Source organism: Squalius cephalus (assembly GCF_949319135.1).
Source record: "Squalius cephalus genome assembly, chromosome: 3".
Classification (NCBI taxonomy): domain Eukaryota; kingdom Metazoa; phylum Chordata; class Actinopteri; order Cypriniformes; family Leuciscidae; genus Squalius; species Squalius cephalus.
Window position 1 is genome coordinate 22,623,318 of NC_137124.1, and position 17,136 is coordinate 22,640,453.

General features: G+C 37.4%; 1 protein-coding gene across 1 annotated transcript in view; it reads right to left on the bottom strand.

Annotated features, from left to right (window-relative positions):
• Positions 1-17,136, bottom strand: part of cd81a (CD81 molecule a) — a 36,820-nt gene continuing 19,684 nt past the window's right edge. The window contains exons 3-8 of the mRNA XM_079866924.1: positions 4,086-4,183; positions 3,694-3,768; positions 3,485-3,604; positions 3,279-3,368; positions 3,096-3,179; positions 1-3,000 (exon numbers count right to left, since the gene is read on the bottom strand). Coding sequence (XP_079723050.1) covers positions 2,938-3,000; positions 3,096-3,179; positions 3,279-3,368; positions 3,485-3,604; positions 3,694-3,768; positions 4,086-4,183 — 530 coding nt within the window. The 3' untranslated portion in view covers positions 1-2,937. The remainder of the gene's footprint in view (positions 3,001-3,095; positions 3,180-3,278; positions 3,369-3,484; positions 3,605-3,693; positions 3,769-4,085; positions 4,184-17,136) is intronic.

Below are 17,136 nucleotides of genomic sequence, written 5' to 3' on the forward strand. Positions count from 1 at the left end.
TGTTATTTGTAAAATACATTTAATTCCTGAATATTTGGGCAACAAAACCAGACCAGAATCTACAATTGGTGTGTCAGGGTATAGGTTTGAGCGACAGCTGTCAATTTAGGCATCAAATAAGTATGAGATCCTTACAACACAAAGGTTATATTTGATAAGTGTTCAAATACCTTGATGTGTTTTAACTACAGCAGTTATTTTCATAAACAACTGTTTCACCTTCATAATATGTAATAGTTAGAAGATCATGCTCGACCTGTCAGGACCCCCTAAAATTCTTACATGCTTCAACTGAAATCATTGCTGAGGTTCTCTCTCTTTTTTTGACAAGTACCAGGAAAAATATATCACAATTAAAGGCATACATTGTCTTTACATGGTCATTAGTATACTATATAGCTGTACAAGACACTTTTTAAGCATATCAGCATAGGCAATATGTGTTAAAAGGACAAGGTTGCATAATGGTGGTGGTGGTGGTGGTGGTGGTGGTGGTGGTGGGGGGTCTAGTTCGGGGGGTTCGTATTAGTGCGGTCTAGAAGAATAAGTGCACGATAGACATGCACACAGGCATAGTAAGGGTGTAATCACCAGTAAAAGTGAAACATCTTTGCACCACCTAGTGAAAGTGGCACGGTATTACAGCAACTACATCTGTGATAGAGGTGGCAGTGAAGAGAGCTTGTCCATTCTATACCCATTCAAACCTGTCCATCTGATTTCACTGTCAACATACATGTACATTCACACAAACTGATTATCTTGATGGTCTACAGATTATCTTGTCAGACTTTAGTGGTGTGAGGTGTGTTAAGTGAGTGAATGTGCTCAGAAAAACGTCGGGGGCCGCGACGATATCAAATCGTAAATATCCAACATGAAATCCTGTTGTGTGGGGGTGGGAACGAAACGATACGATACACAACCAGAAAGCGCGCTGACGGAAAACAGAAGCACGACTTCATCCGAAACGCAGTACAAACACTCGCCATTTCATCTTGTCCGTCGTCCGCCATGTTTTTTTTTAACTTTAAAGTCACGTTTGACCGTGAGATTTTGCTAGATTTCTCCGGTTCACACTCACAGTCGGGACTCTGGTTGTTAGTGAATAGAATCTGTTAGTGTGTGGTGTGCTGTCTTGGTCACATCGTGGAACTCCACACATTATAGGAACTTTATCATCATGTTTCTGGTCTCACATTTTGAAAATCTGACAAGATTTTAGTGATTAAGGAATAGAGTGTTTCATTTATTCATTAAGGCTGTTAGGTATATGATCCTCTCCATGTCTGCGATTACTGTAAATAGGGGCAGAACTTGACTGGGGCAGTCATTCTTAATGGGTCCAACTCCTTGTATGGGAAAACACATTGCACTATATTAGTCTTATAGAACATAAAATGATAGTAGATTGCATCAGGAGCTCTGTGTTTACAGCTTTCTACAGCAAAACGCTAATCTAGGATCAGCTCTTTCGTCCATGTGATTCCACATACAAGAAACACAATGATCATAGATCAGCGCCCTTTCTGCCATTAAAGGAATATTACAGGTTCAATACAATTCACAGGTTAAGCTCAACAAACAGCATTTGTGGCATGCTGTTGCCACATAAACTAATTCTGGCTGCGGCGAGACACTTAAAATGGAAGTGAATGGGGCACATTTCTGGAGAAATGTGAAGCTTGTGTACTTTTATAAAAGCACTAATGTTTCTGTTAAAAAGTAGTTCTAATGTTAAGGTTTTAGATTTAATTTCTCATGGCAACTAAGTTGTAAAATTGGATACAACTTTACACACACACACACACACAAAAAAAAGTTTTCACATTAAAATCATGTAAGCATGCATGTCATTTGCGTCTTGAGGCTATACTATTGAATATACTATATCATTTTTTTGCGAATCGGCCCCATTCAACCCCCGTGTAAGTAACCCAGATTGTAGCTGTTTTTGAAGAAAACGAGGTACAGTTAATTTGGAAAAGTGCTGTCTACTGATATTAATTTCTACTGAATCCGGAATATACATTTAAGCTTTGTTTGCACCGACTGAGCTCTACTGAATGGCATACAGTGTAAGCAGCAAACTTAACATTACAACTCTGTAATGTTAAGACGAAAGTATACTTCCCCTGTCCGCGTGGTGCGTGTAGCCCGATTTTTGTGTCTGCGCGAGTGATTGGAGCGCTTGATAAAGGTCAACCTGGTAGTGCACGCGCACGGTCAATAGAGTGTACTTTCTCGCTCAACTGTGCGCTAGAAGGAGTAGAACGCGGAAAACGGAGTATATCTGGGTCTTTAAACATTTATCAATCTTTGCATTCTCACCTCCAATAAGCACTGTATTCTGACTTTCTCTCTCACTTAGCTAACACTGTTTATTTAGTGGTTTCTCAGGAAGAAACGTGTACATACAAGCAGCAGTCTCAGAGAAGAAGATGGACAGGAGTGTTCAATACGAGATTCATGCTTAATCAGCCATACAGGGCTGCAAATATATACAGTTTATACATGTACATACGAAAAGAATGATAGTAACCGATAGCAATAGCAGAACTTAACAGTTAACACACAAAATAAAACTACAAGCAAATAAATGTATCCATCCTTCATGTGATAATGTACTGTGTGTGTGTGTGTGTGTGTGTGTGTGTGTGTGTGTGTGTGTGTGTATAAGTCTACTGCTAAAGCTACAGATCGCAACTAGTCATCGCCAACTACAGCGTAAACAATAGCAGACTAGTTGTTGGTGGTTCCACTGCCACATTTGAACAAAAATGCACAAAAATTGTTCTGAGACTTTAGGAACAGGACAGAGTGACTATATTATAAAACGATGGTAGATACAAAACAAAATAGGAGATGGTAGATATAAAACAAAATGATTTTTTTTTTTGGCTGATGTTTTTAAAGGACACATCTGGCCCCTGTGTTTTAGTAAACAGGGCTGTTCCTGATCCCGCAGCAGAGCACCATGCTGAAGATCATCTCGAAGATCTAGAAAGGAAAAAGGGGACAATAAGGGTAAAATGTGATACAAGCAACATCAAATGATAGTAGAGTGTAACTTGACACACTCAAGAATCCCTCACCATGATCACAGCAACAACCAGGGCAGCGATGCCAATCAGGTAGATCTTCTCTGAGAAAAGCTCTTTGATCTTGGAGTGACAGTTCTGAAAAACGGAGAAAACGTTTTTTTTTTGTCATGCTATGAGAGATGATGATTTAAATGAGAATTCTCTATCTCCAGGGTTTACTGGGGGTAGACTTACTACAGCCTTAATTTTCAAATCTCCAGGACAGGTGTCTGTGAACAATGTTCCAACTGCATTTAACAATCCACCTTTGCCACAGCAGTTAAGCTGAAAGCCAGAGATGACACTGATTAGAGAAGCATCTTTACAACATTATCTGGTTTGAGTGGAGTTTGTGTTAGCTTGATTATTGTTGTGCTCCTCAGTACACAAGGACTACTTACAGTCTCGTGAAAGACCTTCAAGACAGTAGCGGCAGCCTGCTGTTGATCGTTTTGTACGAGTGAAGTTATACTGCCTTTGTCATACACAGAGTCATAGAAAGAGATCATCTCTTTGGAGATCTGAAAGGAAAAAGAAGAAGATATAATTACAAAAATATGTAAACAGATGTGTATGTGTCAGCTTGACACGGTGTATTAATGAAACCAACCTTGTCTTTGTGCATGAATCCCCAGATTCCAGCAGCAACCTCACAGGCAAACAGAATTACCAGGCAGGCAAAGAACTGTTGGAGAGAAACAAAAAAGGATGTGTACTGCATATGGGCAAGAGTCAGCACCGTACAGTGCAAGACCCCAAACTTAAAACGGTCAGCAATTGTTAAAATAATAAACAAAGTCATGGCACCATAACAAGTTCAGTGAATGCTTTACTTAGAATAATTCGATAAATTCAACTAAAAAGCAATGCAAATATCAGTGTTGCCTTCCTTTTTTTTAAAGTGGGGTTTTACACTCATTCTATTAATATACACTTCCGGTTATTGTTAGGCATCATGTGATTTGAGGAATTTGCTGAGTGGTCTCAGGATTTGTAACTCACTGTTCCGAGAAGACACTGGGATTCCTGTATGGCTCCATAACAACCAAGGAATCCAACAAACATCATCACAGCACCAACAGCAATCAAGATGTAGACACCTACAAAACGAAAAGCATGTGTGTTATACTAAGGGAATATCTACGATCCTTAAACAAAAAAACTGATATAAAAGAGGGAGCCATGAAGCTCAGTTGTTTAGATGCTTAATTAAACTGAATAACCAAACTAGATTTGAAAAGTCACCCAATCAAAATAGTTTATATATATCGAGGGTGCACTACTTCATTGTGACCAGCAGGAGGCACTGTGTGTTCACTTTGATAGGGTGGTAAATTTACTTTAAGCAGAAGAAAAACGGCATGACATTTGGAAGTCATACTAAGAGGCCCAAATTAACTTTTTGTTTCCATTCCCTCATTCACATAAAAAAAAAAAAGCCTTCAGTTAATAGCAAATCAGGGTCTTATGTAACATGACGTGCACTGCTAGAAGGAAAAAAAATAAAATAAAAAGAGAGCTGTGGAGTTAAAGATTCAACAGCTTTCTCAGAAAGAGAGAAAGAAAGAAATCTTTTTTCCAGTGTTTACATCGGTTAGTAACACAGGCTCAGTGATAGCTGCTGTAACCATAGCAACCCCAGTAGGCCATGGAGTGCAGCAGCAGTGTTTGCATGGATGTTCTAATGGCAGAGAATAGAGGGACAGAGAAAGAGAGAAAGAGAACAGAAAACTCTCTCTCTTAAGAAACAATCAGCCACACACAAACTGAAATCGTGTGTGACCCAGCATGTGAGGTAGCATGAATGATCTTGCAACTGTATCTTCCTCTCTTGTAATGCAAGAGGGAACAGGTAAGTTAGATTCTGTATTTTTGTTTGTTTTAGTTTTAGTAATTATAGTTTAGCAGAGTTAACAGAACACTTTGAGTTAAAGACATTTCATTTCAGCAAAGTTTAATGTTTGCAGTTTACAGTTGACTTTTGTGTAAACCTCTAAATAATAAAAATAAAATAATTGTTTGAGATTGAAAAAAGAACCAAACAAATGCAACTTAAAAATATAAAATTATTAATTTATACTCATTCATATTAAAGATGAAATCTTGTTAAACATGTGGTGTATAATAAAAATAAAAATAATGTATTCTTTTATGGTTATTTCTATGATTAATCCTTTCAAATATTATTATTGTATTGATCGATTTATGCTTTTTGTGTATTGTATATTTTAATATCATATACTCATTCATGTGTTCTATTCAGACCTGACATTTAGTTTACTTCTGCTCTGAAAAGTATATGTCTATTTGTGGGCTAGACACGCTATTTGTTTTTCCGTTATGGCGTCTAATATGTGTGGTATCTTGTTTATTATGAAGTTTCACATGCGATGGTTATCTTACCTTGAATTAAGGTAATAAGTTCTGCATAAGGTCTAGACAAGATGGAAATAATTATTTGGGCATTTCGGCTTCTTAGGCAGGTTCACACAGAAAGCATATTTGCTTTGAAAAACGCGAGATGCGGGTAGTGGAATGGGGGGAAAAAATCGCAAGGTTTCGAGACACATCTTTTAAAAGTTGAACTTATTTTAACTTGAGTGCCGCGTTTTCGCAACGGTCATACTTGTAAATCTAGCGCGTCTTTACATTGAAAAAGTAGCGCAGTCTGTTGTTTATTTTTGTTGTTATTTTGTTGTTAGCTATTATTTATTCTCTCCAACAATAAATAAATGCATACATAAAACAACAAGAATCCAATTTGGTGAACTGGGGCCTGTTTCAATAAGGAGGTTCAACCAACTCTGAGTTAAAACTTGAACTCTGAGTTGACTTACCCTGAGATGGGAAACTCTGAGTTTTTGGTTTCAGAACAGCTGAAATTAGTTAGTTCAATCAACTCTGAGTTGACTGACTCTGAGTTAAGCGCGTGCACCACAACTATAAAAAGCCATTATCAATGGAGCACAGATATTATGAGTCACCATGGCAACAGCGCCAGACAAAAAGAGGTCTGCATAACATTATTTCGTTTATAAGTTTACATTTTAATTACTGTTATACAGTGATGGGTGTAATTAATTACCAAGTAATCTAAAAACTGTAATTTAATTAAAGGGATTACTCTTAATTCTTAAGATGTAGAATTACATCTTAATTCTTAATCTGATGTAATTGTATTAGACTATAGAAGAATTCTGTATAGGCTATTTAACATACATTTTTAAAAGTTATATTTTTAATGTAACCTCCTCCCTCTACACACTTTGGTCAATTCAAGAATAATTCATGCAATTGTATATTGTTTATTTGAAAGCATTAAAAGTGCTGTTTCTTGTCTCTCCTTGTATTGTTCAAGTGTTTAAGGTTGACATGGGATTTAGTAATTAGTAATAAGTAGACCAATAAATTCTATAGATAGTCATTATTACATTAATCTAATTACACTGTTGAAGATGTCATTTGAAGTTAGTAATACAAGTAACTTACCCAACTGTTATAATATCAGAGGTGAAACTGGAAGAACAGTATGTTATTCAACCTAATTTTAATTTTCATGTGCAATCCTGCAGGCATTAAAAGAACATGGCAGCAGCTGAAAATTAAATATAAAAACATAATTCAGTCAAGTAAGGCTTGAGCATATCATGGGTGTAGGCTACCTGACTTTACAAACATTTGACATATTAAATAACTAAAGCATCCAGTGTCTAGCAGTGCAGCAGCATTTTTGGCTGAGGGAATTCCTGGATGGACTTCAGAGCCAGTCACTCCCGAAGATACAAGGGCCTTCATAAAATGTAAGAGGTTTACATATGTGTTATTTTTTATATAGGCTATTTTTGATATTTCCATTTATTTTACTTTGGGTTAGGATTTTTGTTGGACCAATAGATTCTGATGGTAATATCTGTCTTTTGGAGCCTCCTGTCCCAACAGAACCCCAGGCAGTTGTAAGTCGCCAACTCAATACACCAGAAATTATGACAAATAGTGTTATAAAGTGCACTCGACCAAATGCTCATCACATGGGGATAAAGAGTTTCTGCTGCCACAGAGAGGCCTACAGAGGTAATGTTAATATTATGTGTCTACACATCAAACAATCTACACATTCAGATTTTTTCACATTTTTATGTGGAGTAGCCTATAGAATCTAAGTTTAAATCTAAGTATAAACGGGTATTCTTATCTCTCCCCCGCCCCCAGAGTGTGGAAGAACAGCAGGAGGACGGTCCATCAACTTCTGTTGCACAGATGAACAGTTCAGTGATTTCCAGTAAATGCCACTGTTTAATTCTGTAGAATTTGTTTAGAACTACATTATGTAACTCTAATCTACTACTGTATTTTCAGTTGCCAGTTAAGGAGTTATATAGACTTCATCTTATTAAAAAAAAACAAAAAAAAACAGCAGCAGTAAAAATAGCAATATTTTATTTATTAATAAAATATAAATTTTATTAATAAAAATGTACTGAAAGAATGAATGAGGTGTTTAAACACCACTTCCACTTTAAAAAAGGGGAGGAGACCGAAAGAAACTCTGGGTTTACCGAAGAAAACCTGCTCCCGACCAGGTTAGGTTCACAGAGTAAGTTACCATGGTAACTGACTCTGAGTATAAGTTACCTCTCTTTCAGAAACAGGCTTGACTTACTCTGCTTTCTCAGGTTTAACATACCTCCCATTCTGAAACAGAAAACTCAGAGTTTCCCTCATTTCAGGGTTAACATACTCAGAGTTTTCACTTAACCTCCTTTCTGAAACAGGCCCCTGTTCTGGAAACTGTTTTGTTTGATTCTACTTGTCAGTCACTTCATGCAGAGGTATATGGAAATATGGCACACACTTTCTTACTTCTACAGGAACTTGTAGATTTGTTTTAGATTTCCTACCCAAAATCAAGCAGTTTTTTTGCAAAAAAAAAAAAAAAATGCAGTGTCCAAACAACACCAAACAGTTACAATGCATAAACTTCAATCACAAACTGTATTATTTATAAGCCTATTTCAACAAAAGCTATTTTTGTGTCAGGAAAAAATAAATAAAAATGTGCTTTACATGGTAGCACCTAAATGGACTGGTTTTAAGTCAGAATAAAATGATTTCATATTACTGAATCATCAGGGTTCCAATGGCAAATCCAATTTTAACAGATTAAGCAGAAATAGCTCCTTAAAGTCTGCATGAAATCAAAAGTAACTTAGTGCAAGTTAATCCACAGGAAAAAAAATGTCCTTGCAATCTGGTCAAAATCACAAAATTTGTCAGGTTTAATCAATTCACTGATTGATTCTATCTTGTCAATCACTTCATGCAGGGACATTCGGCACACACATTCTTCCTCAGTCACTGTAAAAAGTGATCAGTTGACAACTTAAAAAAGTAAATAAACTTCATGCATAATTGAAAAAATGAAGAAATGTGAACTCATGTGGGCAGTTGTGGCCTAATGGTTAGAGAGTCGGACTTGAAACTTGAAGGTCGCGAGTTTGAGTCTCAAGAAATGTGGTGAGGGCGAGAGTGAATGAACTTCCACTCTCATTACCCACAAGTGACCTAACCCATAATCGCTCCCAGGGTGCCGCAGCAAAAAAATTGCTGCCTACTGCTCTGGGTGTGTGTTCATGGTGTGTGCACTTGGATGGGTGAAATGCAGAGCACAAATTCTGAGTATGGGACTCCATACTTGGCCTCATGTCACATCACTTTCACTTAAAAGTTATTGAAACAAAAGAAAATGTGTTGTGATAACTTTTTATTTTAAGTTGGACTAACTTAATCTTAATAAATTGAAATTACTTCAAAATGTTCCAATAGGAACCAGTTGGTTTGTTTTAGATTCCCTAATCTAAACCACCTATTCAACAATTTTAAAAATACATAATTTCTCTAGAAGAGTATTGCAAACCCCACCTTCTTTGTTTCCCCATCTATTATTAAAATTCAGTTGATTCTGTCCTGCCAGCCCCTTCGCTCATCCTCCAGCCATACAGACACGCCCAGGCACTTCTAGCTCTAATGCTGCTGGTAACACAAACTGAATCTCCAGAGCATAATTAAATGAAGTTTTTAAAATGTCTAAATGTCCCGCTGTCATTTAGCAACTGTGCCCATTCCCTTGCAAGAGAATAAAAAATAAATAAAATCAATGCAATGTTGGGCTGTGCGGGAGAGGACTGTCTGAGTCCTGGTTCCATTTACTTAATTGCAGTGGGTACAGGGCTAAAGGAATCGCCATCAGGCCATTTCTCAGCGTGACAGGTCTGAGTGGAGCGCTACGATGTGACTAGCATACTGAACAGCTGCATAATACACTCCAACTCTCCCTATGTGCCACCTTTACTTTCTCTTTAAACAACCCTCTTTCTATTTTGATTCTGATGTCTTTGGATGTCCATCTCCAATTACCAAGTCCATAACTACTGTACTACTGACTAGCTGTGCAGAGCGTAATTACTTTGAGATTAATTTCTACGTAAGGATATTTCTATGTATTTGCTTAGTTGCAGGTGCTTCCTGTAGGGAAGGACTGTCTTATGACACAATACAATGAAGAGACCCCCAACCTCCTGGATCGAGGCACTGACTCTGCTGTCTGCGTCTCTGTCTGAGTCTATGTGAGTCTCTGTAAGAGCGTCTGAACTCATGTGTGAGTGCAAAGAAAGTTGCCAAATGCAGCTGCAATTTTCGTTAATTCCAAGAGCAGACGCCTGGCTCTCGGCCAGTGAAAGACATGGAAGTGAAAGAGAAAGAAAGAGAAGGAGAGAGAGAGCTAGGCATGTCACATGAGGAAATGAGGAAATGAGCACGCACCCCCCCCCCCCCCCCCCCCCCCCAAAAAAAAAAAAAAAAAACAGGAAAAGGAGGATGGTGGACAAAAGAATTATGAGAAGAATGAGACAAAGGTAGTAGGGAAAGGAGGTGAAAGAGTGGACACGGGTAAAGGTGCAGTTGAAATTCAGTCATTTCAACAGGAATTCACAGAATTTCACGTGAGAGCGGAAAATTTCCCAACACAGATTTTGCTACGGTTTCAAGTTGGTCAAGCGGATTCACCACATTAACCAGATGCTTGGTTTGTAATTAACTTCTGTGCTTTATACATCGCTAAAACATTAAAACATTTCTCAATGCAGATTTTGCAACGGATTCAAGTTGGTAGGACAGATTTGCCACGTTGAACAGATATCTGCTTGGTTTGAAAGTGACTTTTGTGTGAGCTGTGCTTCATACATCGGCACGCTATTGACAAGATACAATTTACTTTTTCCCCCACAAATTTTGCTAATGTGACTGCACCTTAAGGGAGAAAAAGGAATGGGAAAGTCAGTGCACACGCTGCAAACTTTAAGCACAAACAGATGATGCTAGAGTTCAGAGTTGAACCACAATGGAAGTAATGGTGAGTGGAAAAGCTGCAGAGAGAGAGAGAGAGAGAGAGAGAGGGGGGGGGGGGGGGAGAGGGAGGGAGAGAGAGAGGGAGGGAGAGAGGGAGGGAGAGAGGGAGGGAGGGAGAGAGGGAGGGAGGGAGGGAGGGAGAGAGAGAGAGAGAGAGAGGGAGAGAGGGAGGGAGAGAGGGTGGCATGTTCTCAGGCAACAGGCGGAGCTGTAGTGGAGGAGGGGTGCTGGGATGTGTGAGCAGATTTTTCCTTTCGTTTTTTTTTCTCTAGAGACTGTTTTCTGTAACTTGTGTCCTTTGAATGCAGAACATCTTTGCTTTTGAAAGTCCAAATGTGCACATTTGATTTGCTTTCTTGTCTGCATAAAGCGAGGAGCTGTTTCTACCTCACCTAAGCCTTAATTTTTTCCCTTTTTTTTTGGTTTAGCCTAATATATTCAGGTTGATTTAGTGATGTTAAATAACATTTTTTGACTTGAATAAAATTTAGATGTTACCACATTAAGCACATTTTTAGGGGAACATTTACACTTAGTGTACAAACACCAGGCCTCTTTCTCTATTTTTGATGCTTTGCATCAATCTTGAATTGTGCAATTTATCATCTAGCCTACATTTCAACAAAAGTACATTTCACTTTTTTTTGTGTCAGGAAAACATAACTATTATTCAATATTACTGAATCAACTTAAATAAATCAAGTAACACTAATACAGGGATTTTCCTGCATAGAGAATTATGAGGCGGCCGCCTCCGTCAAATTTCGTGCCGCCTCCGGCTCTCGACAAAACTCGGACAGACAGTCACATGGTCAGATACACTGTTCCAACCGTGATGGTTCTGTTGCTGTTACCGCTTGTGTCCATTCTCAAACCGTATAGTGCTGCACGGATTGCGGATAATCCGCGGGTCTTGCGGGCCAAGTAATACAAACATTCCATTCCAATTAATTGAGGGTGGATGACAGATAAATCATTATAATGTGTTGAGTTTAATAAAGACATGGAACTCTCATCACGGTAAAATGCAATGAACGTGCGTCACTTTTACTTTCGTTTTCAACAACGTAATTCTCTTCAGGGAAAACCCATCAAGGAAAACATATCAGGGGCTCGAGTAACGCTTGTCAGGGACCAAAGACTGTGTCCGGGACACGTGTGTTTTTTAATTTTTTTTATTTTTTTTTAAGGGAAAAGTGAGAGAGAATTGTAGGCCTACTACTTGCCCAACCGGACAAATGCCCTGATTAAAACAATTTGTAATATAAAAATTAAAAAATTAAAACAGAGAGCTGTTTTCCTGAATGCCATCGAGATTGAAACCGAGACTGATTTCATAACAGTTCAATAAACAAATAGTTAAAATTATTCAAAAATATTTAAAATAATCTAATTTAATACAGTTATAATTTTTCAATGTAAATTATTTAATTTGATTGGTAACAGCCCAGTGTCTTATTTTAGTTGAATATATTTAATATAATTTAAGAATTTGAAATGAAAGATGGAGCAGCATACATTTAATAAAATTAGGGGAAAAAATGCCCTTTATAAAAGGTACAAAAAAATAGTGTTTTCAAACAGTGATGTAATGAAACATTAACCATTTAAGTTTGAAGAGAGTAAAGCCTCTGTTTAGGCTATTAAGGAAATGTAATTTTGCCAAAAGAAGAACTTTTATTTTAAATAAATGTTCATTTTAAATCAGCCTACTTCAGTGTGATATGTTACCATATTATCATGCTTAACACTAAGAATTTGAATAATTCCGGGCTGGCTGGCTGGCTGGCTCGTTCAAACAGACACAAAACATAAATGGACAGGACACAAATATAAACGCTGCTCTGCACATAAATAGACAGGACACATATACAAAAAACCGACATACACTATGTGGGAGATAAAGAGAATGGCGAGTAACAAGACAAAAAAATAAAAATACTGGGAGATAATAACACAATGCATGTGTTGCTAGAAGCAGACATGGCATTGTGGGAATAGAGGAGAATAAAGAAGAGAGAAAAAAAAAAAGAAAAGACATCAGGGTCTATAATCAGAGTTCAGTAATAACTATTGGCGTGATGAATTAAATATGTAACAGGTTATGGCAGTATGGCTATACAGAATGCATTTTGGAACAGTCAGTGTTGAAATGGAAAGTGAAAGTTTAGTTAGGATACAGCCATGTAGTGATGTTTGGATCGCGGTAGAGTGTTCCATCCACGTAAAGTTTGTCTACCGATAATGTAGCTCGCTTTCCTTCTTCACGGAAACGCTTCATCATCGGGACTAGTTTTCGTCTGCGATCTTGAATTTGTTTGGGGAACTGATCGTACATCCCATACGTGGTGTTCTTCAGCTGATTTCCTCTGCTTTTAACAAGTTCTTTGTGTTTGTATTTTTCAAATTTAACGATTATTGGAGGTGGCTTTTTGGGGTCTTTGGATGGAAGACTGTGAGCTCGGTGGAAAGTTATCTCCTCAACTGTTGCTGCAAGCAGTTTGAGCGAGTTGTGCATGAACTCTCTTATTGCCTTCTCTGGATCGTCGGGTGTGTTTTGTGGAGGTATGTTTATTCCAGAAAATATGAGATTATCGCGCATGCTGTGAAACTGGATGTCCAATATGGTTTCTTGCATAATTTGATTTTCTTTGGTGAGAAAATCCTTCTTTTTCCCTTCTTTTCACCAAAAACCCTGTAATAAATATCATTTTAAGGGCCGGATCAAGTGGAAATAGGTCCTCGAGGAAACAACTGCATATTAGCACTTTTTAAGGTGTAGGCTGTGGCTCGTGTTATTCTGGAAGTACACTTTGTTGATTCTCTAAGAATAATTACCTCCTTTTCCTGTTTTCCTCAGTCTCGAACATCACCATTCACTCAGTCTCAAAGATGTGATATCAAGACCTTTGTGTTCCCAATCTCATCTCTGACTGATTTCAAGATTCACACGCTCACCCTTCATCTTGGTTCCCAAAGTTTATTTTAAAGCTTGTATCAGCGATTTCAGGCCCAAACATAAATGATCACATTCATCTAATCTTTCCTAACGATCCGCTAGCTGCCCGCCCCATAAGCATGCCGTCAAAAAAACGCGTCTCTGTAGGCAGCCTAGGCTCTGAGATCTGCACACAAAAACAGTTGGTTTCACCACCACTCAAAACCAAAATAAATAGTGTTCCAACCAATCACTGACAGGGGTGGGTGTTGTGAGGTTTTGCGCTCGTGCACGGCTGCCTATGACGGCTGCACGCGAAAACCTCACAACACCCACCCCTGTCGGTGATTGGTTGGAACACTATTTATTTTGGTTTTGAGTGGTGGTGAAACCAACTGTTTTTGTGTGCAGATAGTATGGTTTGATAGTATGGTATCAACGAACTATGAAAGTAAGGTGTACAGTGGTAGAGAAAAGAGATAGTCTTTCGTCTTTCACAGACGAAAAAACAAACTTTGTTTTAGCAAGTCAGGAATTAACAGCCCAAACTGGACTCTTAAGATGTGCCATTCAAATTTGAAGAAACTAGAGAAATCGAAGGCAGAAAACAATGACGAACACAAAAGGTCATGTCTCAATACTTCAAGGTCACTTCCTCAGAAGGAAGTGTAATGTTTGGTCAGCTAAGAAACACAGTTTGACCTTTAAAATACAGCAAATTAAGCCATTTTTATGGAAAAGCAAAACTTTAAAACAATACTCATTTGAAATACATTTTTGGCCTGTAAGCCAGAAAAGAACTGCAGATAAGTATACAAATGCATGTCTGCAGCCGTCTGTTAAGCAAGAGCATACCGGAACAAACTGCATTAGTTTTGCATTCCAAGGAAGTTTACAGCATACTGACTGCTTTTGAAGAGGAAGAAAAAATTAACATTAATGTATTATGTTTCTCCATTTATTCAAATGTGATACAGTGATTTTCAAGCTAATAATATTTGTACACTGTACGAAACAAAAAACAAGTTACATTATTAACACTAAAATTAAATGAGCTAATATTACATTACAATTACTAGCAGTAGCAGGATATATCTCAATAAGGTCTGATGATTGTTTATTTTTCTCATCAACTCTTCACAAAGTGCTTCAACCTGGCAACCAGTAAAACTCCTGAAATTAATTTGTACACTTGAATAGGCTTTGACTGGAGAAGAGCATAAATCCACATCAGTTCTGTGGTATAAATGACTCAAGATTATGAGCTGCAAAGCTAATGCTGAGTGCTGATGGATTTTCAAAGTGATTGCGATCATAGCAACAGGAAGCCATTTGTGCTAACTAAATATAAATGAATTCTAGGTATTGACTGAAAAAAAACAAAAACATTTTAGCTAAGTGTCTCATGAGGCCTGCTGACACTGGTATGCTATCACACGTAGGCTATGCCAAAGGGTGGGGACTTTTCAAATGAGAACATTCAACAAAAAATGTTAAGCTTACTTTCAATATCATGTTGGTCTCTTTTTGTAATTCATGCAGGAGCACTTGAGTTTTTCTTTCAGACTGACAGATCCCACTGGGGATCTCCATGGGATGTTTTTATTAGATTGCCATTGAGTTTATAGTTTGTCATGTGTCTGATATTGGTCGAAAAATACATCATCACTTTAGCCACAATGGGCTTGAGGTTGGCCACTAAAGGAGGAACAAATAAGACATTCATTCATTACGTTGTCTTTACTAAAAGGAAAATGTGGTGATTTCTCTGGTGAATCAATCAAAAAACATCCTTTCTGGAAAGAATTACTCAAACAAAATGTAATTTACATGAGATTGTGTTATATACAGTAACAAACCTTTGTGTGGGTTTACCCTACACAGTGGTTTAGTGATTAGTGGTATAAATTAAGCGAAGTTCAGTGATTCTCTGCTATGAGACTTTCAATCTGAAATTTTGTAAAGTTTTAAAAAAAGAGAAGAGCCGTAAATGACACCTCTGAACATACTGCTAAAAGTCAGCAATGCCGCTTTCAAACTGATCTTGCATTTACACACTTGTCAAATGAGGAACTTTTACCCACTCTTAAAGGAGCCACTCTTAAAACGTTTTTTTTTATTATTTTTTTATTTTTTTATAATTTTATAATGTTATCAAGATTTTTTTTACATAAAAAAAATATCCTAATTTAGAAGTAATTCTCTCCAGTTTTTGACCCTCTCTTTTAAACACAGTTTTGATAGGTGTGCTGCATTCAAGACTTGGAAGTAAACGCCCAGTGCTATGATTGGGTAACAGTTTTGCATATTGAAATGATTTTCAACGTCCCCGCCATTACACGTGCGGAATTGAATATATTAATTTTTTTATTTAACATTTTGTCAGAATTATGGCGCTCTTATTCAATTGTGCTCCATCTGTTTGACACGTATGCGCGTGGCGGCCCTCAGAGAGTGAAGTTTGTGAAGGATAGCGGAGACTTGCTTGCATAAGGTGCATCCACTCCTGAATACATTGAAAAATAAGGAAAATTTGATATCTCGATTCATTAAAAAATGTAAAATCTGAAACATTTACAGTAATATTGTGAAATATTATTATACATGAAAATGATTTTATTTACTATATTACTTAAATTACTTTATTGTTTTAATATATTTTACAATGTAATCTATTCTAATATGCTGATTTGTTGCTCAAGAAACATTTTTTATTTTCAATGTTGAAAACAGTTGTGCTGTTTAATATTTGTTGTGGAAACTGTAACATTTTCAGGATTCTCTGTGATGAATAAAAAGTTAAAAACAAAATTTATCTTACTGACCCCAATTTTTTGAATGATAGTGTACTTCACTTATGTACTGCTTGAGTGATCAGTTTGAAACAGGCCTGGGACAGCAGAAAAATTCTTATTGCTGAGCTATGATTAGTTGTCAATTTTGTGAACAAGAGCTAAGACAGCAAGAAGATGCACTAATGGCACTAAAGTCATATTTGTTTGAGTCGTGAATCCAGTCTTATTCAAACTGTGTTGTTTAAGTACAGAAGCAGCCACTCATCTAATTTTGTTGCTATGGTTACATCCCTCCCCTGCCAATATGGAATAATTGAGTCACCCGGGCCAGCTCCATTCCCCTCACACTCAGCAGCAGGCATTTTCAGGGAATGGCTGACCTGACCACACACCACCATGAGATTACACAATGGCTGATGGGAATTGCTCAAGTAAGATAAGTGAAGCAAAAGCATCTCAAATGTGTGTACAACAAAAACTTTGATATTTTTAGTCATTTGAGTTTGTGTTCAGCTACAGTACATCACATCCTGACGCCGTTTCTAGAACATAATGTAAATGTTCATAAATATCACAGCAATGATTGATGGAAATTAATAATTGACTTACTATTTAATATTTATGAGTGCTTATTCTTTAATCGCATTCTATATTGTAGCCTTTAAAAGATGACTTTTAAAGAGACTATTAAAGCAAGCACAATCCTTTATTCTATTAAGAACAAAAAGCTTCCCCACCTGGAGCCGTCCAATGCTCTTTCTCTGATGGACTTGAGCTCTAGTTGTGTTCTCTCACATTACACTCTATAAAGAGCAAGGCAGGGTGTAGAGAGCTTCTGGCTGCAGGCCATTTCCTCACATTAAGATGATGAGAGCTGTAATGTTTCATCTGCAGCTCCTTACATGGCATCTTTGCA